The 22,893-nt window shown below is 42.3% G+C and overlaps 1 protein-coding gene and 1 pseudogene across 1 annotated transcript in view; one reads left to right on the top strand and one right to left on the bottom strand.

Moving 5' to 3' along the window:
• The window catches only part of SPATA17 (spermatogenesis associated 17), a 138,694-nt gene that overhangs the window by 6,102 nt on the left and 109,699 nt on the right, over positions 1-22,893 (top strand). The window contains exons 3-5 of the mRNA XM_084828788.1: positions 1,855-1,936; positions 4,925-4,975; positions 19,362-19,465. Coding sequence (XP_084684914.1) covers positions 1,855-1,936; positions 4,925-4,975; positions 19,362-19,465 — 237 coding nt within the window. The remainder of the gene's footprint in view (positions 1-1,854; positions 1,937-4,924; positions 4,976-19,361; positions 19,466-22,893) is intronic.
• LOC146360071 (lysophospholipase-like protein 1 pseudogene) lies at positions 15,098-15,619 on the bottom strand (annotated as a pseudogene).

The following is a 22,893-nucleotide window of genomic DNA, read 5'->3' as shown; positions in this document are numbered from 1 at the left end:
CTTGGCAATCATGGAATAAGAGGAAAGGTCCTCTTATAGATCAGTAACTGGTTAAAGAACAGAAAGCAGTGTAGGAATGAATGGTTCTTCACACAGAGTATAGTTAAACTGTGGAATTCACTTCCACAAGATGTAGTGAGGGCCACCAGTTTGGATGGCTTGAAAAGGGGATTGAACAAATTTATGGAGGAGAATGCTATCAATGGCTACTAGTCCTGATGACTGTATGCTACCTCCAGTATCAGAGGCAGTATGTGTATGTACACCAGTTGCTGGGGAACATGGGCAGTAGAGTGCTGTTATGCTCATGTCCTGCTTGTGGGTTTCCTGTGAGCAGCTGGTCAGCCACTGTATGAACAGAATGCTGGATGCGATGGACCTTCGTCTGGTCCAGCAGGGCTCTTCTTTTGTTCTTATGACTTTGCAAAGTCAATAAATTAACAAAAAGCTGTGCACATGCTGCTGTGTCTGCAAGGATACTGCATGTATCTGGTAGCAATGTCAGATTGCAATAAGAAAATGTCTACTTTGCTTTTCAGTTTGCTTATGAATTTGACAGTTTCAGCTTCTCCTTCCTGGTTTTCTCTTGGTCCTGTCATCTACTCCCTCCCTGCTTGCTGTGGGGCACAGTATAGGCCTTTCTTATTAATAGCAGGTAGGGTGAGGACAACAGGACTAGGCTACAAGGGATGTGAGAAACCACAATTGCCTCATCTCCCAATGTAGCAGCAGATTTAAAGGTAAAAGAGACCCTCCAGGTTGCAACCTGGCAATCTAGTACATGGAGATTCATATAAGGTAAGAGCATGCAGGTTTGCATGCCTTGCCACTTTCTGTACGCTGTGCAGCAGGCTTGTGTATATCTGGAATGGCATATCTGTGTGCAGGGGATCAGGTCATTTGTTTTCATACTTTTGATGCTGAAAGATGCCAACTTGACCAAGAGCACCCATAGTAGGACAGTTTGGACATCATGTTCCTAAGAATAAATCATGCTTGAACTGAGAATGACCCTGTTGCACTGAGTCTGGCACAGTGATCCTGGTCTGTTTAGAGGACTCTGGTACATCTTAAATGGGAAGTTGTGGTTTAACGTCAGTTTACTAACAAGGATCTGAGAAGAAACCAAACAGTTCTGTTTTGGGGTGTAATGGGAAACTAGTTGAAAGAGAACAGGATCGAAGTCCTGAAGCTGGCATGGAAAGGGAGGTGCAAGAGGGAGTGTGCATGCCTGATGCTTGTGTAGCAGCCATATCGGGGGTCAGACTAAGTAGCCTCATGCAGTCTCATGCTTCCAGCTTAATAAACTATGGTTTATTAAGCCACGAACCAGCCCAGTGAATCCATGGAAGTGGGACTTCAGCGCAGATCTCCTCCATCCATGATTAACTCTTTGTCTGGGGTCCTCAGCTCCCAAATAAAATTCTTCCATGCCTCAAAGTTCAGGTAAGCAGAAGGTGATGGAGGATAGCCAGAAGGTATTATACATTTGCCAGCTCATGCTTGTCAGAAGTTGGCATTGATGTAAAAATGTTTACAGTACCTTCCCTATTCCTTATGTTGGCTCCATAAGAAGTTCACATTGAAAATGGCACATGCTTCACATGACACTTTAATTCTTTGAACCCCAAACTGATACTGTATATTACAAAAAAAAACTAATGGAACCATCAGTATTTTATTGCTGTCACCTTGAATTTAGGATGCAGATTGCTCTAAAAAGCATTAGAAATTGAAAGTTCAAATTCAGCAGCTTTTACCATGGGATAATAAAATGAGGATCATTTTGCTATTTTTTAAAAAAAATGTAATTCATTTACAATATTATTTGCTTATCAAGATATTTCATTTTAGATATCTGAACAAAATGATGGTTTTTATCCAGAAATGGTGGCGGGGTTATCAAGGAAGAAAAAAATTCAGAAAAATGGCAGAGGTAAAAATTAAGTTTGCAATTTTAAATGATTATAAGCTTTTGATAACACTGTACACCAACACAAAGTAAGTGAAGTCTCTTTTATTGGGCCAAATAGCTGTTTAAAATGTTGCAAGCTTTCAAATTCACATGTACTCAGTCAGTCATAAATGTTCAGGATTATAGGAAGCTCATAGGTCTTGCTAACTTGTCTAGGCTTGTGGTAGCCTTGCTAGTTCTGTTGCTCTTTAAAAAAAGAAGAAAAGAGAACTTCATTCTAGGGAAGCATCCTTGCACACCCTGCAAAGCATAACAAGCTGCTGTTTAATCTCCTACTAATTTAAAAAGTAGCTTGTAATTCATACTAAAGTAGGTGAACCGTTGTTTGGCTAACAAGAGTAGTTCTGGTTGGAATAATGGCAGTCCATAGTCCCCAGCTTAGATATTGACCTGGTTTGCACAACACGCCAGGGCTCACAATGGGTTATTTAAGCCACAGTGCGTGCTGGGCATGATCTGAATATGAAACCTCCAATCGGGGGTGGAGGGGTTGTTGTGTCATCTGATCCTGGCCATTGGGGGTTATGTGAAAGTAAACCTCACATAACCCTACAACAAGCTGTGGATTATGCAATGGTTGTTTAACCCTCATATAACCCCTGATAGCCGGGTTCGGACAACACGGCAACTCCAATTGGGGGTTGCATATTCAACATGGTGGCTGGCACATGCCACGCCTCATCAACTCATGATGCTTTGCGAACCAGCCCATTGTTTCACCTGAATATTTTTTGATATTTTGATCTCATAAAACCCATTGTGTGTTTTAAGGTTCAGGCCAGTCTGAGATGTAAAAGTTTGCTATTGATGATCTGATCTCATGACTAGAAGTGTGAATTATTTTTCTTGGATATTTGGAGCTGGCGGTATGGCAAAGGGGGGAATGCATGCTTCTGTTCCTTGTGCTTCTACCCTCTTGCCTAGTAGTATAGCAAGCTAACTAGCTTTCTTGCCTAATAAATAAATTAATGGGGATCCATGCTGTACTTCTTTTTCTTCCTTTCCTGGAGCAGAGGAGAGTTAGGAGCTGCCTGAGGCAGAGGGAGAACGGCTGTCTTTCTTCTCTCACCCAATTAACTGTAGCACAAAGAACTCAGAGAAGCTATAAAACTGAGAGACAAAAGTGGTATGGGAGGAGCCAGATCCCTGCTCTCCACACAAACCACTGCACTGGAACTGATATTGCCTCTCCTACTCTAAGCATATCAAGAGATTTAAATGCAATTTACATGTAATTCGAAGACAGTGCAGAAGCCCAGTTATTAGTACCCTGGAAAGTGGCATAGGTGGCTGTTCTGGATATTGCTAGAGCCTGTTGGCTTTCCAACTACTATAAAGTAGACTTTTTCAAAACTAACTTTTTTTTTTTGGCCTTGCCAGTTTTGTACATCTATTCAAGGATTATCATGTGAATTGAACAAATGCCCATCTCTGATCCAAAACATTCTATTCCCTGTTGGAAAGGTGGCAGGTAGAGACAGGGCAAAGCAGTAATGGAAGGAGGAGAAAACGTTTCCCCGTGTCATTGACTTCTATCAATTGCTGTAGGGAATTGGAAAGGATATAATGAATTATATTACTAAACTAATAAACTTTCTGAGCTTAAAAACATAAGAATTCTTCATTTTTTAATTTTTTTTAAAAAGCTGTCCCTTTTCTGTGATCATATTTTGGTTATACTATTAAGGAAGCAATATAATATTAAAGTGAGTATTTCAAAAGTTCCCTTAATTAAACAAAAGGAATTATGCCTCGCCTAGTGTAATGAAGAAAGTGAATTTAAAATGAAGTAGCATCATTGTGTTCATTTGTAAATAACATATTGCAGCCAACTGTTTCTTAATTGCCCAGACTGTTGATAAATAATCCAGTCCTGCTGCTCTCCACAGACAATTTGCTTTGGATCAGACTAGGCAATTCAAATAACACTAATTACAGTGAAACCCTTTTACAGTGAATTCTTCTTTGCCAGGGGGGAGGAGTGAGAGAACAGGGAACTGGATATCAGGGGAAAGTACTTTCCCCTCTGATTTGTAGTTAAAACATCCCAACCCCCCCAAGTTTGCATGTTATGTTAAATAAAGGACGTCTTCTGCCTTGAAAGTACTTATTTTACTTTTACGATACAGTTGTGAATTATGTTCATTTTGCATTTGTAATTAGAGGGCGGAACAGATGTGAAAGCTTAGTGTAAAGTGATGTATCCATTAAAATAACCTATCCTGCCAAGTGAGTGTTTGCTATAACAGGAGATTCTTTCACTAAGAGCGGGATTCGTCTTTATTGGAAGGGAACCTGGAAATGTTTTCTATATCAGGGGATTCACTGTATCATGTTATCATTGTATTTATGATTTTATGATGTTAGAATGAATATTAAATGAAACAAAATTCCCAAGGATTACTCAGGAGGCAACTAAGTACATAACATTTAGTACAGATGGTTGGAAGGCACAATTTTGCTCCATCACCGCATCCATATCCTTGAATGATTTCGACTGAAGACAGCATTTCTTTGAATTTTTCATTAAACCAGACGTCTTGAAATATGAATTCCTTTTATGTTTCTGTGAGTTTTGGTTAAAAGAACCCCAGTGAATAAATCATACAATACTACGTGTCACCAGCACTTGTGAATATTTCTGCTTTGTTATTCTACTCTCAGTAGAGCACCATTGATTATCAAACTCAGCGGAGAGCATTTTATGATCATATATCTCCATTAGCTGCTAGTTTGACTACCATAGATTTTTCTGGTTAAGCCTGCATTATGTATTAGGAAGCCTATCTCTTCAATACAAAGTTTGATTTTATTCCCTCTAAGCCTAGAACTCTTATTATGTATTATGTATAAAGATTCTTATCTTTTATATGTAAAAATAGTACTGTCTTTGTGTAACTGAAATCTATGCCTTCTCTCCTCCCCCCCCCCCCCCGCTTTGAATCACAGACAGCGTATTTTATTATGAAGATGAATTTCTACAATGAAATGGCTGTCAGGGTAAATATTTCTTCACTTGTTAAACAAATGAAAAGTCAATTGTGCTCTGAATTTGCTTTTAATAAAATGAGCAACCCAGAATAATATAAACTTGATTGATATGCTGATGGTAAAGTGAGGAAATGGTACATAGTTACAAATTTAAAGTTATACTAAGTAATCCAAGTTGCATTCTTGAACACTTCAGATACATTTAAGATATTGATGTGTAAATTCTTATCTCTTCCAAATATTGGGGCACTTTGTCATAGCTAGTGAAAATATTATTTGTATTTTGTTTAATTTATGTATACATACATTTTTATTTATATCACACCTTTCTTCTACGATGAAACTGCAAATGGCATAAATAGAGTCTGGTGGTGGTCTCCTATCCAGGCACTGACCAGACCCACACCTGCTTAGCTTCAGCAGCTTTGCTGTATCATGTGGCTCAACAAATTTTAGTTTTGCCCTCATCCTGCTGGGATCTTGCGTGTACCCAGGAAGTTTCCACCTCCATGCCCCTTGCTTCATGAAGAACTGCTCATGGAAATGGCCAGTGCATATATGGTTTCCGATACTACAGAGCCTCTTCCAGCAGCCTGGGTGAATATGCATTGACCTGACAGGATCATTGGAGAGCATGGTTCAAGGGGTGGGAAGAAAGAACAGGTGGTTGATGACAGCCAATTATTACCTCCTGTTAGATGATCTAACAACATCTATTTGGGTGCCATCCAAGCCTTTACATGGGATATTGTAAGGAACCATATGTGCAGTAGTGCACTGCTGTGCATGTGTACAGTTTAATTGGAGTCTATATATCTATGATTGATTGATACATTGTGTTTTTATCCCACCCTTCCTTCAAGGGTGATATGCATGATTCTTCCCCCTTTGTCCCCACAACAGCAGTAGGTTAGGTCAAGCATTTATTGCAATGACAACTGGAATTTTTATGTATACCACTCTGGAATCCATTCTTTCAATGACAACGTAGTTTAATTTTTTTAACAATTAAATAAGTGAATTTTAAATGAGTGACTGGCCCAAAGTTACCCAGTGAGTTTCATGGCTGGATTTGACCCAGGTCTTAGTTTAACTCCATAACCTCACTGGCTGTGACTATACTGAAGAACAGATAAGACATATGGACTCTCTTTCAAAGGCAGTCTTTCTGTCTTTCACATGCACACCTTCATCACATCAGCTTAGTTGTGCAGAGCAATTCCAAGGAAAAAGCAGCTATTAGAGTTGAGAACTGGAGTACTTCTGATTGCTCTGTCCACGAACAATATCTGTCCATCTATTAGAAACCCCATACTGATGATCCAGCAGACAAAGACGAAACATCGGGTTATCTAAATCAGTAGGGTTCATAAAGGCTTTGTAGGCAGCCCAATGTCAAGTTAAGAGGGTCATGTATAGGCCTCAACTTTCCCATCCCTGAAAAACATAATCTCCTTTGCTTTGGTGCATTTAGCAAATTTACTCTATTTTAATTTGCACAGGGTATGACTACACTTGGTTTTCACTAGAGAACCATCACCATAATTGCCATGATTCTTGGATTTTATGTCAGTATAACCTCAATAAATTAATGGTATTAAACTGGCATAAAACTGAAGAATAATGCCTGAAAATTAATCTTCTTGTGTAGGGATATGAAATGAAAAGTCCACATGCTTATATCTAGCCTACCAAGGGTTTATTTTGACTGTGCCGTCCCATGCTTCTTCGTTGCTTCATCTTACTCATAGGCTGATTGCGTCAAATGAAAAAAAATTGTGTGTGTAGAAAGAAACCTTAGCAGGCCCAATATGACTCATAGGCTGTAGCTGCTTGCCCTGGTCCAGTGTACAAAGACAACATACCTTCAGCTTTAAGAAGTAGTTTTAAAATTAGGTTCAGGCAGAAAGGAAAAACACATGGTTAGTGTAATGGATTTTGTATCATCATATGTTCTTTAAAGCTGTCCTTTATTTATATCTGATTTGTTACTGTCAAACTCCCACCTTTGGAACAAGAAAAATAATAAAGGAGTTATTATAATGCATAATTATTATTATGCGTAATTTTCCTTGCCTCAGATTTACTTTTAGAATAGTGAGTTGTGATGTATTAGTCTTTTTCATTTGGAAGATTTAAGGATTGTTGTGAATTTTCAACAACAAAAGTAATCCCATTTAAAAAAAAAATCTTTGTGTGAGCAGATGGCTTTTGATATATCAAGGTTTTGCCATTTGTTTTAGTGCTTAAAATAAACATTATTTATAAGACCACTTACATTTTGATGTTACTTAATGAGGAATATGCATCATTGATTTGACTAGCTTAAGAGGTCATTTAGAACTTGCCCGTTAACAAGCTGTAATCTGCTGAGCACACAATGACTTTGTTTAAAATTATCTGTTTGGTACTGATCAATGACAATAATTGTTGGGTACCAATCACCATTGAAACTTACTAATTACTTTGAAGGGCATACACACTTCTCTTCTGTAGGTGTGTAAATATTCACCATGTAATTATAAGGTATGTTAACAGATGTATTTTCTAACAAATTCAGAAAAGTCAGGTGTGTGTGTGTTGTGTTCATTTTATTGGGAAACACTGGAAAAAATGATTAGGTATACAGAGAGACTGAAAGGATTAGGACTCTTCAGCTCAGATTATAGATAGCTGAAACAGGATATAAAATACCATGACTGTAATTAGAAAAGGTGATAGTGAACATGTGTCCTGCTTGGGATAATACTAGTACTGGAAAACATCTGATGAAATTAGCATATAAGGCTTACAAATGAGTAGGAGATTACATAAACAGATCTCCCCAAACATGCATGCTGCTCCCTCTATTCGAGGCCCACACAGCTTTTGACCCATCAAGCCAAAGGTAGCCTACCAGCCTTTTATGGAAGCTCACAGGGGGTTCAGTTAACCTCCTCAAGTACACCAGCTGCTAGGGAACTTGGGCAGGGGGATGCTGTTGCACTCATGTCCTGCTTGCGGGTTTCCCATGGGAAGCTGGTTGGCCACTGTGTGAACAGAGTGTTGGACTAGATGTACCCTTGGCCTGATCCAGCAGGACTCTTCTTATGTTCTTATATTCTTATACTGCTGTTGGTTCTGAGGAGGAGTCCTCACTTTGCAGGCTCCTGGGCTCTTCTCTCATGAAAATCACTGGTGTGCTGGTGCCTCTTTGTACTCTTTATGGAGCTGGTTCCTGCCTCCACTTGTCCCCATCATCTGTATCCTCAGGCCCCCTCTTGGATAATAGGGGATCTGATTCATGGATCATGATACCCTGCTCCTCGGCTCAATCCAGGAGTTTGGGATCCCCTCAACAGTTTCCCTGTAAGCATAATCTGCAGCAAGACTGTGGGTTATATGGACAGATCCTCCCTAAAGGGCTGGATGTTCCTGATCTCGTCTGATTTTGGAAGCTAAGCAGGGTCACCCCTGGTTAGTACTTGGATGGGAGACCTCCTGGGAATCAGGCTTCCTCTACTGAGCAGGGGGTTGGACTTGATGGTCCTGTAGGCCCCTTCCAACCCTATGATTCTATGTCTATGTCTAACATCTCTTTGTTCCTGATATAAGCTAGCCATCTAGCCCCATTCAATATAGCTTAGGCTTCTTTCTTCATTGTCTCTGCACAGGAAACCCATCTTTTCTGTTCTTGGTATAATTTTAGTTGATCTTGGTTATTCTCACTTATGGTATCCATACAAGTACTTTTGTCACTTTTCATTTCAGTTTTGCTAGAACAAATCTATGTGAATTTCATGTACTTACATATTTCTGGAAATAGTGGGCTTCCCTACCCTCTTAATAATTGTTGAATCTACCAAAATTGCACCCATATAAACACACATACGCTAAATTTGAGCTGGTTTACTGAAAAAGGGGTGAGGGCCTTGAGAAAGAATCTTGGTGTATCTCTGGGATTATGAAGTTGCCAGGCTTAGTTATTGTGAAAATAAATTAGTAGATGAACAGTTCCTAGTAAATATGCCCAGTTCACTAGCACAAATTTACCACATAAAAGTAGTAAATAGGAGGGTGTGTGGGGGCAGTGGTCAGGAAGAGATTCAGTGAAAGCATCTTTCCTCACACAAAAGCTTACTTAGGAATATTGCTTTTTAAAAAAAGGAGTGCAAAAAGTGACAGATCCTGGGATGTAATGTTGTTAGGACCCAACTTCAGCACTGCGGTGGGCCTTGTAGCTTATAGCTAGAATTTGATCAGAAGTCGTCTGGAAGGGTCTGGGCCTATTCAGCTCATGGAATGTCAAAATCTGTGTGAGTTTATCTCTGTCAGCATTCTCAGAGCAGAGCTGGAGGGAGCCACCCTACTGCCCATCCACCTGCTAGTTTGGCCTTGGCAAGGAGGGAGGCTGGAAGCTGTCTGTGAGAACCTGACAGAAGTGGGGTGGGATTTGTAGAAGGGTCACCCAGGTTAAACTGTCAACCCGATTTGGACAGGGGCCTCGCTGAAAGGCCAAATGACCTTGTCTGTCCAGTGGTCTGGAGGAGGTGTCTTACAGTCACATTTTCCCCTTTGAAACATATGCAAAGGCAAGGAGCCTTTGCTAGGAAAATTCTTGTCTTCGTTGCACCAAAACCTCTCTGTTTGGATCTTTCATCATCTGAGCCTCTGGAAACACTCTCCATGGGATTCACTTTCTAATTGGAACTTTGGATTGCTAAGGACTTGACCTGAAAAGTACTGTGATGCTTTTCATAGAGTTTGAACTTTCATTTGCTGTGAATTGTATGTCTTCCTTATCATCAGCCCAGAGTGTCGGCAGGCTGGGTCTGACCCTGACTCTTGGACTTTTCTCTGCCTGGATTCATACAGCATGGAATTATCAAGGCAAAAGCTATGGATGTCAAACTGTCAGCTTGTATGGGTTTACCCTTGGATTTGCTAGGCTTGGATCATGTAGCCCAGAGTTTTCAATGAAAGATTCAAAACTGGACAAACTCAGTGTGTGGTTCTGTTTAGGGCTTGTCTAGAATCCACCCTTTTGACTGCCTAGAAGGGATCATGCCAGGAATCATCCCAGTTTCTTGTCTGGGGTTTGTAACCCCATGTATGGATTGCCTGGGTTGGCTTGCACCAAGAATCCCAAGTCCCTTCCCCTGAAACCCTTGTACTAGATTGCCTGGAAAGATTTACACCAGGAAACTTGATTCCCTTCCCCTGTTCAGAACCATGGAGATGGCAACGGGGAAATCCAGTTGTGTAGATCTCTGTCCTTCAGCAAAGGAGATTGTTACCTTGTCATGGTGCTGGAGCTTGAGCACCTCAATGATGTCATGAGCTAAACCGTGAAGGGACACCCAAGACGGGAAGGTCATGGCAGAGAGGTCAAACTAAATACGATCCCTGGGGAAGGAAACGGCAACCCACCCCAGTATTCTTGCCATGGAAACTAAATGGATCAGTACAACCAGAGATATGTCAGTATACCATCGGAAGATGGGACTCCCAGGTCGGAAGATGGTCAAAATGCTACTAGGGAGGAACAGAGGATAAGTTCAACTAGCCCCAGATGTGATGACGCAGCTAGCTCAAAGCCGAAAGGACAGCTAGCACCTGATGGTGCTGGTGGTGAACAACGAATCCGATGTTCTAAAGATCAACACACCATAGGAACCTGTAAGATCTATGAGCCAGGGCAAATTGGATGTGGTTATTGGGGAGATGTCAAGATTAAATATAGACATTTTGGGTGTCAGTGAACTGAAATGGCCTGGAATGGGCCACTTCACATCAAATGACCACCAGATCTACTACTGTGGACAAGAGGACCACAGAAGAAATGGAGTAGCCTTCATAATTAATAATAAAGTGGCTAAAGCAGTGCTTGGATACAATCCAAAAAATGACAGAATGATCTCAATTCTAATTCAGGGTAAGCCATTTAACATCACAGTGATCCAAATATACGCCCCAACCACAGATGCTGAAGAAGCAGAAGTAGATCAGTTCTATGAGGATCTGCAGCACCTACTGGATAGTACGCCAAAAAAAGATGTTATTTTCATTACAGGAGACTGGAATGCTAATGTGGGTAGTCAAACGACACCTGGAAGTACAGGCAAGCATGATCTGGGAGAACAAAATGAAGCAGGACATAGGCTGATAGAATTTTGCCAAGACAACTCACTGTGCATAACAAACACTCTCTTCCAAAAACCTAAGAGACGACTTTATACATGGACTTCACCAGACGGTCAACACCGAAATCAGATTGACTACATCCTTTGTAGCCAAAGGTGGCGGACATCTATGCAGTTGGTAAAATCCAGACTTGGAGCTGATTGTAGTTCAGATCACGAACTTCTTATTGCACAATTTAGAATCAGACTAAAGCGAATAGGGAAGACCTATTTCTCTTCTTGATCATCCCAGAGTGCAGGACATGGAATAATGGGCTCAAGTTACAGGAAGCCAGATTCCGGCTGAACATCAGGAAAAAATTCCTGACTGTTAGAGCAATACGACAATGGAACCAATTACCTAGGGAGGTGGTGGGCTCTCCCACACTGGAGGCGTTCAAGGTGAGGCTGGACAGCCATCTGTCGGGGATGCTCTGACTTGGATTCCTGCATTGAGCAGGGGGTTGGACTCAATGGCCTTGCAGGCCCCTTCCAACCCTACTATTGTCTGTGATTCTACTATTCTATGATTCTACCCACAGATCAGTTAGATATGAGCTCACTAATATTCCTAATGAATATGCAGAGGAGGTGAAGAATAGATTTAAGGGACTAGATTTAGTAGATAGGGTCCTGGAAGAACTATGGACAGAAGTTTGCAACATTGTTCAGGAGGCGGCAACAAAAAACGTCCCAAAGAAAAAGAAAAACAAGAAGGCAAGATGGCTGTCTGCTGAGACACTGGAAGCAGCCCAAGAAAGAAGGAAAGCAAAAGGCAACAGTGACAGGGGGAGAGATGCCAAATTAAATGCAAAATTCCAGAGGTTAGCCAGAAGAGATAAGGAATTATTTTTAAACAAGCAATGCGCGGAAGCGGAAGAAGATAATAGAATAGGAAGGACAAGAGACCTCTTCCAGAAAATTAGAAACATCAGAGGTAAATTCCGGGCAAAAATGGGAATGATCAAAAACAAAGATGGCAAGGACCTAACAGAAGCAGAAGAGATCATGAAAAGGTGGCAAGAATATACGGAAGATCTGTATAGGAAGGATAATAATATCGGGGATAGATTTGACAGGCGGTCAGTGAGCTAGAGCCAGACATCCTGAAGAGTGAGGTTGAATGGGCCTTAAGAAGCATTGCTAATAACAAGGCAGCAGGAGATGACGGTATCCCAGCTGAACTGTTTAAAATCTTGCAAGATGATGCTGTCAAGGTGATGCATGCCATATGCCAGCAAATTTGGAAAACACAAGAATGGCCAACAGATTGGAAAAGATCAACTTATATCCCCATACCAAAAAAGGGAAGCACCAAAGAATGTTCAAACTATCGAACAGTGGCACTTATTTCACATGCCAGTAAGGTAATGCTCAAGATCTTGCAAGGTAGACTCCAGCAATTCATGGAACGAGAATTGCCAGATGTACAAGCTGGGTTTCGAAAAGGCAGAGGAACTCGAGACCAAATTGCCAATATCTGCTGGATAATGGAGAAAGCCAGGGAGTTTCAGAAAAACATCTATTTCTGTTTTATTGACTATTCTAAAGCCTTTGACTGTGTGGATCATCACAAATTGTGGCAAGCACCCGTAAGAACAGACCACGGAACAATGGACTGGTTTAAGATTGGGAACGGAGTACGGCAGGGTTGTATACTCTCACCCTACCTATTCAACCTGTATGCAGAACACATCATGTGACGTGCTGGGCTTGATGAAGCCAAGGCTGGAGTTCAAATTGCTGGAAGAAACATTAACAATCTCAGATATGCAGATGATACCACTTTGATGGCTGAAAGCAAGGAGGAGCTGAGGAACCTCATGACAAAGGTGAAAGAAGAAAGTGCAAAAGCTGGGTTGCAGTTAAACCTAAAAAAAACCAAGATTATGGCAACCAGCTTGATTGATAACTGGCAAATAGAGGGAGAAAAAGTGGAGGCAGTGACAGACTTTGTCTTTCTAGGCGCAAAGATTACTGCAGACGCTGACTGCAGCCAGGAAATCAGAAGACGTTTACTTCTTGGGAGGAGAGCAATGACAAATCTTGATAAAATAGTTAAGAGCAGAGACATCACACTGACAACAAAGGTCCGCATAGTTAAAGCAATGGTCTTCCCCGTAGTAACCTATGGCTGTGAGAGCTGGACCATAAGGAAGGCTGAGCGAAGGAAGATAGATGCTTTTGAACTGTGGTGCTGCAGGAAAATTCTGAGAGTGCCTTGGACTGCAAGAAGATCAAACCAGTCCATACTCCAGGAAATCAAGCCAGACTGCTCACTTGAGGGAAGGATATTAAAGGCAAAACTGAAGTACTTTGGCCACATCATGAGAAGACAGGAGACCCTGGAGAAGATGCTGATGCTAGGGAAAGTGGAAGGCAAAAGGAAGAGGAGCCAACCAAGGGCAAGATGGATGCATGATATTCTGGAGGTGACGGACTCGACCTTGGGGCAGCTGTGGGTGGCGACAGCCGACAGGAAGCTCTGGCGTGGGCTGGTCCATGAAGTCATGAAGAGTCGGACGCGACTGACCGAATAAACAATAACAGATCTCTGTCATGGCTGTAGTAAATAGCTTCTGACTGTTCTGGAATTACATAGAGCCTATAGCTATTGACCCCCAGCTATAAGATTTCTAAAGAGTATAGCCTTTAACCTTTTGTAGTGGGATTTGCTACAATAAAGAAGTCTCACTGATTTGGGTGTCCTGTGTCAGACTGCTAGAGTGTGCGTGCTTGAAGGATCAAGATTTCGTAGACCATGTCCCCTTTTGTGAATCTCAGCTGCAGCTTTGTTTCATCCTTTGATATGTCTTTTGTTCCTGAAAATTATATTTCAATGTGTAATTCTACTTTCCCACCTTGATAGCCCCGATTCTACACAGGAAAAAAATACACACAAAATACTCTTCTCCTCAGAAGAGGAGTAATGATGGTAATCAAATTCAAATTGGTAATCAAATTCAAGCATTCAAAAGTTTTGGCTACATCTTGCACATGAACAAAACAGTCCTTGAGAGTTTTCCCCTCAAGAATATAATGAATCAATTTAAATTTGTTCCTGCCCCACCCTGTTGTAGTCATGAATTCCTGTGACAGCTACCTTGATAACAATTTCTTACATTTTGCACTGCAGTGTGATAAAGAGCTTTATACTATTGCCCCAAGACTTGTTTCCTGAATAGTTAAAGGAAACTCAGAACCCATGACTGTATATGTGTTATAAGTCTTGTTTAACGTAACATACAAGGTTTGGACTTATTACACTGAATCTCATCTGCCATTTTCTTGGCCTGCCGCCCAATTTGGAGAGAGGCTTATGAAGCACTTCACAATTTGATTTGAATTGTAATATATCGAATCCCTTGCTAACTTCTGCAAATGCTTTCACTACACTGTTCATCCCTTCTCCAGAAAATTTGTTTAAAAGGACCACTCACAATGCATACCTTTGTGGGAAACGATGTCTTATTTCTTTCCATTGGAAAAACAGTCAATTTAACCATTCCCATTATTTCTATATTTTACCTTGTTCAGTCCATGAGAGGATCTGTCCTCCTATCTTGGCTGTTGCATTTTGATGGAAGTCTCTGAGAACATAGTTTGTCAAAAGTTTTTCAGAAACTTAATTACATAATGTGCAGTACAGGTGGAACTCTAGCTCTCTCTTAACTGTGGTAAAGAGACTGGGAACCAGCCATATGATCATGCACTCTTTTCTCATAGCAACTCCCTCTATGGAGCAAATTGCTCTTCCTGTCTCCCCACACACACACACACACACACACACACACACTTTCAAGAGTTTTTAATTTTCTCATTTGATTGTAGTAGTTTTTTGGGGGGGAGTGTTTCTATTAATACGAAATGCTCCAATTACAAGTTTGAAAGTAATGGAACCCAGAAGCTTCCATGTGAAATGGTATTTCTATAGATCCGATACATTGTACTTTCTATTACTGATCATTAGTCAGGGCTCTTTTGGCAATTTCTTCAGAATCCAAGCTCACAGTTTTTCTATCTCACTTCTTTTAGTTCATGATAAAGATTTGGCAAACTCAGAAATGTAGTTGATACTCCCAAGGTTTTTATCATCTTATTGTTTTCTTCACTCCAGTAATGCAGAACGAGTGTATCAGCAATTACATGATACTAAAATAATTATTTCATACTTCTTCAGTACCTGGTAAACAGAGTTCTTACTGAGGAAGCTTGAATGAGCAAACACTCCAGCCGCATCCTAGTGATACCTATAGGTTAAGTGCATCACCATGCCTCCACCCATTGGAAAAAAAAATGCCTGGCAGGAGCTGTTGGATCAATGTCTTTTATATGATGGAAAGATACATCCTGATTCAAAGCCACTTGATCAAGTCTCTTACTCCTTCTCCAGTAGCACCTGAACTATGGAGAAAGATGACAGGAGCCATATGTCACTCTGTGGGGGCACCGCTACTGCCACATTCCTCTGCAGCACTGCATAAGCTGTCATGCCCACTGCTTCTTCCATTGAAAGGGAAAAGGGGTGCCCTGCCCCTTTCTATCTTAACCACGATTAGGGAATGTGTCAGCACTGACATGAATAGAAGTTAACAGAGTTCCCTGTTTCACCAAAATTTGAAACCAAAATGAAGAGATAGTCCTGGTCATTTTCCAGCTTCCTGGTTAGCCTTAAAATTTTTTAGATCCCGTAACTATGCTTAAGGTAGTAGTAGGAATGTTATTCTGGGGAGGGGCTGTAGAGAGGGTGTTGCCACATCCCTCATTTTACTGAGAAGGCTAATTTTAATTATGTTATGATAGGGATCCCCAACCTTTTGGGGTCAGTGGGCACATTTGGAATTTTGAGTGTTGTGAGGCATCTCACAAAATGGCTGCTATGTGGGGTTGACCATTCATAAAATGGCTGCCATGGTGGATGTGGCCTGTCACAAAACACCCATTTCCCAGAAGGCAAACTGATGGGACTAATAGAAAAGTAACTTGCCCAAGAATGTATGTACAAGGCAGAGGCGGGTCTGAGCTCCAAACTATGAACCCAATTTTATGAATCCAACTAAAGTTGGTACTGGAGGGCAACACTTTGTTTTGCAGCATGCTAGCCTCCCAGTTGAAAAAAAACATTTTTAAAAATAAAAATCATAAGGGGTAAGGAGCCTGCAGGGCACCAAGAGAAGTGTCCATGGGCACCACATACAGTCAGGGCCAGAAATATTGGAACGAGGATAACTGTTTTGGCAGTTGGCCTCTGAACACCACCACATTGAAGTTGAAAGGAAGCACACCCAGCTGGGAGCAAAGTCCGGACTTTCAGCTGTAATTCAAGGGGTTTGACAAAGGTGGGGCACTAACCATTCAGGAAGGACAGCCAGTGGCATACACACACACCCATCGTTGGTGGCTCATAAGTAATGGAACTAATGGCTGACAAGCAGCTGCATGGCCAGGTGTGGCCTGTTTCCTGGGTACCCCATAACCAATCAAGCAGAGAAAAGGCCTGGAGGTGGTTCTGAGTGTCACATTTGCATTTGGTGGCTGTTCACTGGAACTCCCAACATGAGGTCCAAAGAGGTGTCCATGCGAGTGAAGGAGGCCATCATTAGGCTGAGGAAACAACATAAACCTATCAGAGAGATAGCAAAAACATTGGGAGTGGCCAATACAACAGTTTGGAACATCCTGAAAAAGAGGGGATTAACTGGCAAGCTCAGCAACAGCAAAAGGCCTGGCAGACCACGGAAGACAGCTAAAGTGGATGACCGCAGAATTCTGCTCATGGTGAAGAGGAACCTTTTCACAACATCTAGCCAGGTCAAGAACACTCTTGAGGAGGTAGGCATGTCATTGTCAACATCTACAGTCAAGAGACAGCTTCATGAATGTAAATACAGAGGCTTCACAACAAGGTGCAAACCACTGGTAATGCTCAAGAACAGACAGGCCAGATGAGCCTTTGCCAGTAAACACCTAAAAAAGCCTGCCCAGTTCTGGAATAAGATTCTTTGGACTGATGAAACCAAGATTAACTTGTACCAGAATGATGGGAAGAAAAAGGTATGGAGAAGGAAAGGCACACTCATGATCCAAAGCATACCACATCATCTGTCAAACATGGTGGAGGCAGTGTTATGGCATGGGCATGTATGGCTGCCAATGGAACCGGGTCACTGGTGCTTATTGATGACCTGACTGCTGATAAAAGCAGCAGGATAAATTCTGAAGTGTATAGGCCTATACTTTCTGCTCAGATTCAGCCGAATGCTGCCAAACTGATAGGATGCCACTTCATATTGCAGATGGATAATGACCCAAAACATACAGCAAAAGCTACCCAAGAGTTTCTCCAGGCAAAGAAGTGGGATGTTCTTCAATGGCCAAATCAGTCACCTGATCTCAACCTAATAGAGCATGCTTTTCACTTACTGAAGACAAGACTGAAGGCAGAAAGACCCACAAACAAGCAGCAGCTGAAGGCAGATGCAGTAAAGGCCTGGCAAAGCATCTCGAGGGAGGAAACTCAGCATTTGGTCATGTCCATGGGTTCCAGACTTCAGGCAGTCATTGACTGCAAAGGATTTTCATCCAGGTATTAAAGGCGATCCTTAAGTTAGAAATGATGTTGGTTTGTTCCATTACTTATGAGCCACCAACGATGGGTGTGTGTGTATGCCACTGGCTGTCCTTCCTGAATGGTTAGTGCCCCACTATGTCAAACCCCTTGAATTACAGCTGAAAGTCCGGACTTTGCTCCCATCTGGGTGTGTTTCCTTTCAACTTCAATGTGGTGGTGTACAGAGGCCAACTGCCAAAACAGTTATCCTTGTTCCAATATTTCTGGTCCTGACTGTAGGAGATCCCAGCATTATGATGTTATGAAGACTGATTTTAATGATACTCCATGTTTTTGTTAATAATGCTGTGGTTTAATGTTTGAGCTCTTTAAGGAAACCACTCACAGCTGATCTTTCCTACTCTGTTGCCTCCCACCTGGTAGGGAAGATTAGCCTTCTGAGAAATAATAAAGGGCAGTTAAAGTCAAGGCAATAGCTCCTCCTCCTCCTTTGTGAATATGACTCAGCTCTCTCTTTGTGGCCTTTGATAAGCATGTGCTCAGCCTATCCAGCCTTCTTTGCCTGTAGGGATGTCAGAGAATTCCGCTACGGATCTCGGGGAGGCCGAATGCCAGCTCATTCGGCCCCCCAAAATCGGTGGCAGAACGGTCTGCCCCCCCCCGCCCCCCTGGGACAAGACTTACCTGGGGCGGATCTTCCTGGTGGCGGCGGCTGTGGCGCCGCCGCCATTTCTAGTAAAAAAACAAAACAAAAACATGATAGGCTACGTAAAGATTTACGTAGCCTATCACGGCTAAGTTTTTTTTAAAAAACCGTGATAGGCTACGTAAATGTTTACGTAGCCTATCACAGCTGACTTAAAAAACAACAACAACGCGTGTACGCAAATGGCGGCCGTGGCCGGATGTCCGGCTGCTGGCGGAGCCGGCTGGCGGCTCCGCGGAATCCCTGTGGAGCACAGCCGGCCGGCCAGGATTCCGGGGGGGGGAGAAACGGAGCGCCTCCCCCCCCATCCAGGATTCCGGGGGGAGGGACGGAGCGCCTCCCCCCCCACCATCAACATAATCCGCGAAAGGTAAGTGCCTTTCGTACAGCTCTATTTGCCTGTAGGGAGGGCTGTAGGTTTCTAAACAGGCAGAGCTGGACATCTTTCTATGTGATAACTTACAGCCCAGTTTTTAAGATAAAAGTTGTTGTGAAATTTGAAAGGTAGCAAAGCTAGATGTACACTTACGTTATGGTACCTGTGATAAACCTTAACACGATTAATTTTGCTTTGACTTGATTATAATAATATTAATGATTTATCTTAATGCTACTTTTAACAGCAAGGAGACTATCTTGATTAGGTGGATGGATGTAGTTCTAAAGGGCCTTGGAACAACACCTCACAAAATGTCTTACAAAATCGTTATCAGCTCATATTCACTTTAGCCTATTAGAAATAGCCTTTTGATTCCTTTATTAATATAACTACGCTAATATATTACTTTTCCCCATGCCCATATCAGTGGATAGGCAAATACGTATGCATGCATGTTTAATGTTAAAGCAGTATCATCCCTCCCAAAAGAGACCAAATATTTCATCTAAACGTTGGACAACGTTTTTTCTATTGCAAGAACAGTATTGAAGCAAATATATGTGTTTTTTCTCCTCTAGATTCAAAAAAGATGGCGAGGCTATTACATCCGAAAATATATCCATAATTATTATGCACTGAAGAAGTACCTGGAAGCTATTGCTTTGAATAATGAGATGGTCAGGTAAAGATAAAAGTACTGAGTAGTAAAACTTAAAATTTCTTATTTTATTTCTAAATAGTTTATGGTGCTAATTAAATTATTTCTTCATGGAAAGAATTGCATCCATTATCCAATATATAAAGTAGTCTTTTTCCCATCTACCTAAGCATGTGGTGGCAAATTATGATCTCGTTTATATCAGTATGCATGCAGATAGGATTCTATTGAATCTAGTGGACTGACTCCAGAAATGAAATATATAAAGCAATACAACATTTATCTCCTTGCATCTGCACAGAAGAAAATACTCTGGAATTTCTGTGTGATTAAGTCTGCAGAATAATGCATTAGTACTAGAGGCTGCCATTGTAGCCTGTTTGTGAGCTGAAAGTCTGAGGGAAGGGAATTGAGCCAATCACGTACTGCTAGGACAGGATAATTTTTTAGTACTGCCTCATCAATACCTTTCATGGAGTCAAGCTGCTGGGGATATACAAGGGAAGCATATTGCCACAACTGTGTGGCTTGTGCTCCACTCACCGGATACGCACAATCACAGAGGGGGAAATAAGCCATGGGCTGTTTTAAGGTTCTGGGTGGCTTGTGAACCATGGAAACAAGGCACCCTTGCTGGGTTTGCATGACACAGCAAGCTGCGCCAGTGAGGGTAATTATGCAACTCCCCCCAGCATGCAACTGGCACATGCAGCAGGGGAAATAAGCCACCATAGCTTATTTCCCCTTCCATGATAGTGCGAACAGGCCTGCCTAGAGTGGCCTAGCCCAGGTTTAGAGTAATCCCTGTCCCTTGATATTATGTTTAGCTAGTAAATTCAAATCCATTTGTGAAATCCTATTTCTTTCACTCCTTGGGTTTAAGGATTTTAAGCCTAGACCCTGAGAGGGCCTCTGTACCTTAAATTTAGCTAGATGTGGTTGTTCCTATCATAGTGCTATGGTGATGGGAGAAGCTTCATTTCCTTTTAAGCAACTCGTGATCACTTTAGCCTATGGAAATATTCAGTGCATAGATAAAATATTGTTTTGTATACAAACCAGGATGCACCCTTCATTAGGACTAGTAAATTTACTCAGCAATAAGGGCATTTGTGTATTGTTTAGTTTTAATTATTAACACAAAGAGTAAAAATGAACTTAGAAGTACAGTGGTACTTGGAAATGCACACTATGCCTATTAAACTAGCGCTTAAGATCAGCAAGCTACTTTGTGTCTGGATAACCCTTTTTGTCATTGTATTTATGTAACACATATATGTAAGATTATGTTTTCATAGTGAGACTGTGTCTCTTATAAAGATAAAGTGGTTTGATTAATTTAAAGGCTGAGTATGCACTTGCTAGACGTGTACACTTGTAACCTATAGCCCTTTATGCAAAAAAAAGGCTGCAGGTTATGAACAAGAAAATGATATCATGAAATTAAAAACTAGCCTCAGAGATTGGCAGCATTAATAAAATATTATAAAGCTGATAATAGGAAAACTTAGAATACACTCAGTTTCTCTTCTACTTTTACTGTTTCAGATATACATTGGCTTTAACTGTTACTTAATGTTTTGCAGCACTAAAGGTATCATGCAATCAGCTGAGAAAATGAGCTAATTCCAGGAATAGATTGAGTTCATTAGAACCTGTTATCCACAAGCCCTCTGCCATGACTCATGGCGTTAAGCTTCATTTGAAATAGGTTTCACTGGAGACCCTTTGGATTAAACTAGAAGTTATGAGACAAACATGGGATTCTCAACTGTGTTTTCCTCATAACACTAATACAGCGACAAGGGGAGTTTGTAGGGAGAACTGAGCAGGAGGGGATCCTTATCCCTTTCCTCATCTGCCAATTCTGTCTTGCAAATCCCCTCCACCATTTTAACCACTTTTTTTCCCCATTTGAGCTCTGAGACTGGAATAAGCACACCTGGGGGAGAAATAGTGCTCAGTGTGTGTGTGCGCATTTACTGAACAGTACCCTCCTTCCACCAGCTGATTCTGTGCTATGTGGCTGTCAAGGGCTCCTTGGAGGCCTCTCTCAGTCTAATCCAGTAGCCAAGTCCAGACACAGACAAAGGGATTCTTTTCAAAGCTTTATTCCTCTTTTACAACTTAACAACTCTACCGTTAGCAACTAGATATGAGCAGCAGAGTACCTATGCCCTAAGTTGGAATAGTTGATCCCCGTTTGAAAGGGAATCACTGGCAGACCCTGAACTTAAGGGCTAGGGAGAGTCCCTCCGCTTTTCCCTTGGATCCTCTGGGCGCAACCGTTGTTTGCGCGCCAACCAGGCACTACGCCTCCTTTCTGCGCCCTCCATTTGGCGCCGCTCTCTGCGTCGGTGACGCGCGTCCATCAAGTCTGCTTCCCGCGCTCTGTCACTCCCAGGACTGCTATCTAAGCTGGGAATGCCGGTGGGAGGAATCTCCATCAACTGTTGGCCTTGGGAAAGAGGAGCGCGCTCCTCTCCCAGGAGCGACTCCTCTTCCTCAGAATCAGAACTACTCTGGGATTCTATGGGCTCAGTGTCCACCCTGACATCATCCCCGCTCCCACGAGGCCCCCCTCGTGCTCCTCCCCTTTTCCCTTGGATCCTCTGGGCGCAACCATTGTTTGCATGCCAACCGGGCACTACGCCTCCTTTCTGCGCCCTCCATTTGGCGCCGCTCCCTGCCTCGGCAATGCACGTCCATCAAGTCTGCTTCCCGCGCTCTGTCACTCCCAGGACTGCTATCTAAGCTGGGAATGCCGGTGGGAGGAATCTCCATCAACTGTTGGCCTTGGGAAAGAGGAGCGCGCTCCTCTCCAAGGAGCGACTCCTCTTCCTCAGAATCAGAACTACTCTGGGATTCTATGGGCTCAGTGTCCACCCTGACATCATCCCCGCTCCCATGAGGCCCGCCCTCGTGCTCCTCCCCTTTTCCCTTGGATCCTCTGGGCGCAACCATTGTTTGCATGCCAACCGGGCACTACGCCTCCTTTCTGCGCCCTCCATTTGGCGCCGCTCCCTGCGTCGGCAACGCGCGTCCATCAAGTCTGCTTCCCGCGCTCTGTCACTCCCAGGACTGCAATCTAAGCTAGGAATGCCAGTGGGAGGAATCTCCATCAGCTGTTGGCCCTGGGAAAGAGGAGCACACTCCTCTCCCAGGAGCGACTCCTCTTCCTCAGAATCAGAACTACTCTGGGATTCTATGGGCTCAGTGTCCACCCTGACAGTGACCTGCATTCATGGTAACTTGGCAAACATGGGTTTTGGAGCACTTGTCTGCCAATGTAATGTGTGTTTCCAGCCTTCTTTCTGATGCTGAAAAGAATCAGGCTAGACAGAGACAGATCACTTATGGTTCTCAAATCTAGGATATGTCAGCTGTAATCCGTGAGAAGTAGTTGTCCTACTTTGAAGCCAGAAGCCTGGGTTTAATCGTAATTTCAGACC

The sequence above is a fragment of the Heloderma suspectum genome, chromosome 1 (assembly GCF_057233095.1).
Source record: "Heloderma suspectum isolate Gila_16-S chromosome 1, 16-S_ref, whole genome shotgun sequence".
NCBI lineage: Eukaryota > Metazoa > Chordata > Lepidosauria > Squamata > Helodermatidae > Heloderma > Heloderma suspectum.
Note: the sequence above shows the minus strand (reverse complement) of the source record. Positions and strands in the feature narration are given on the sequence as shown.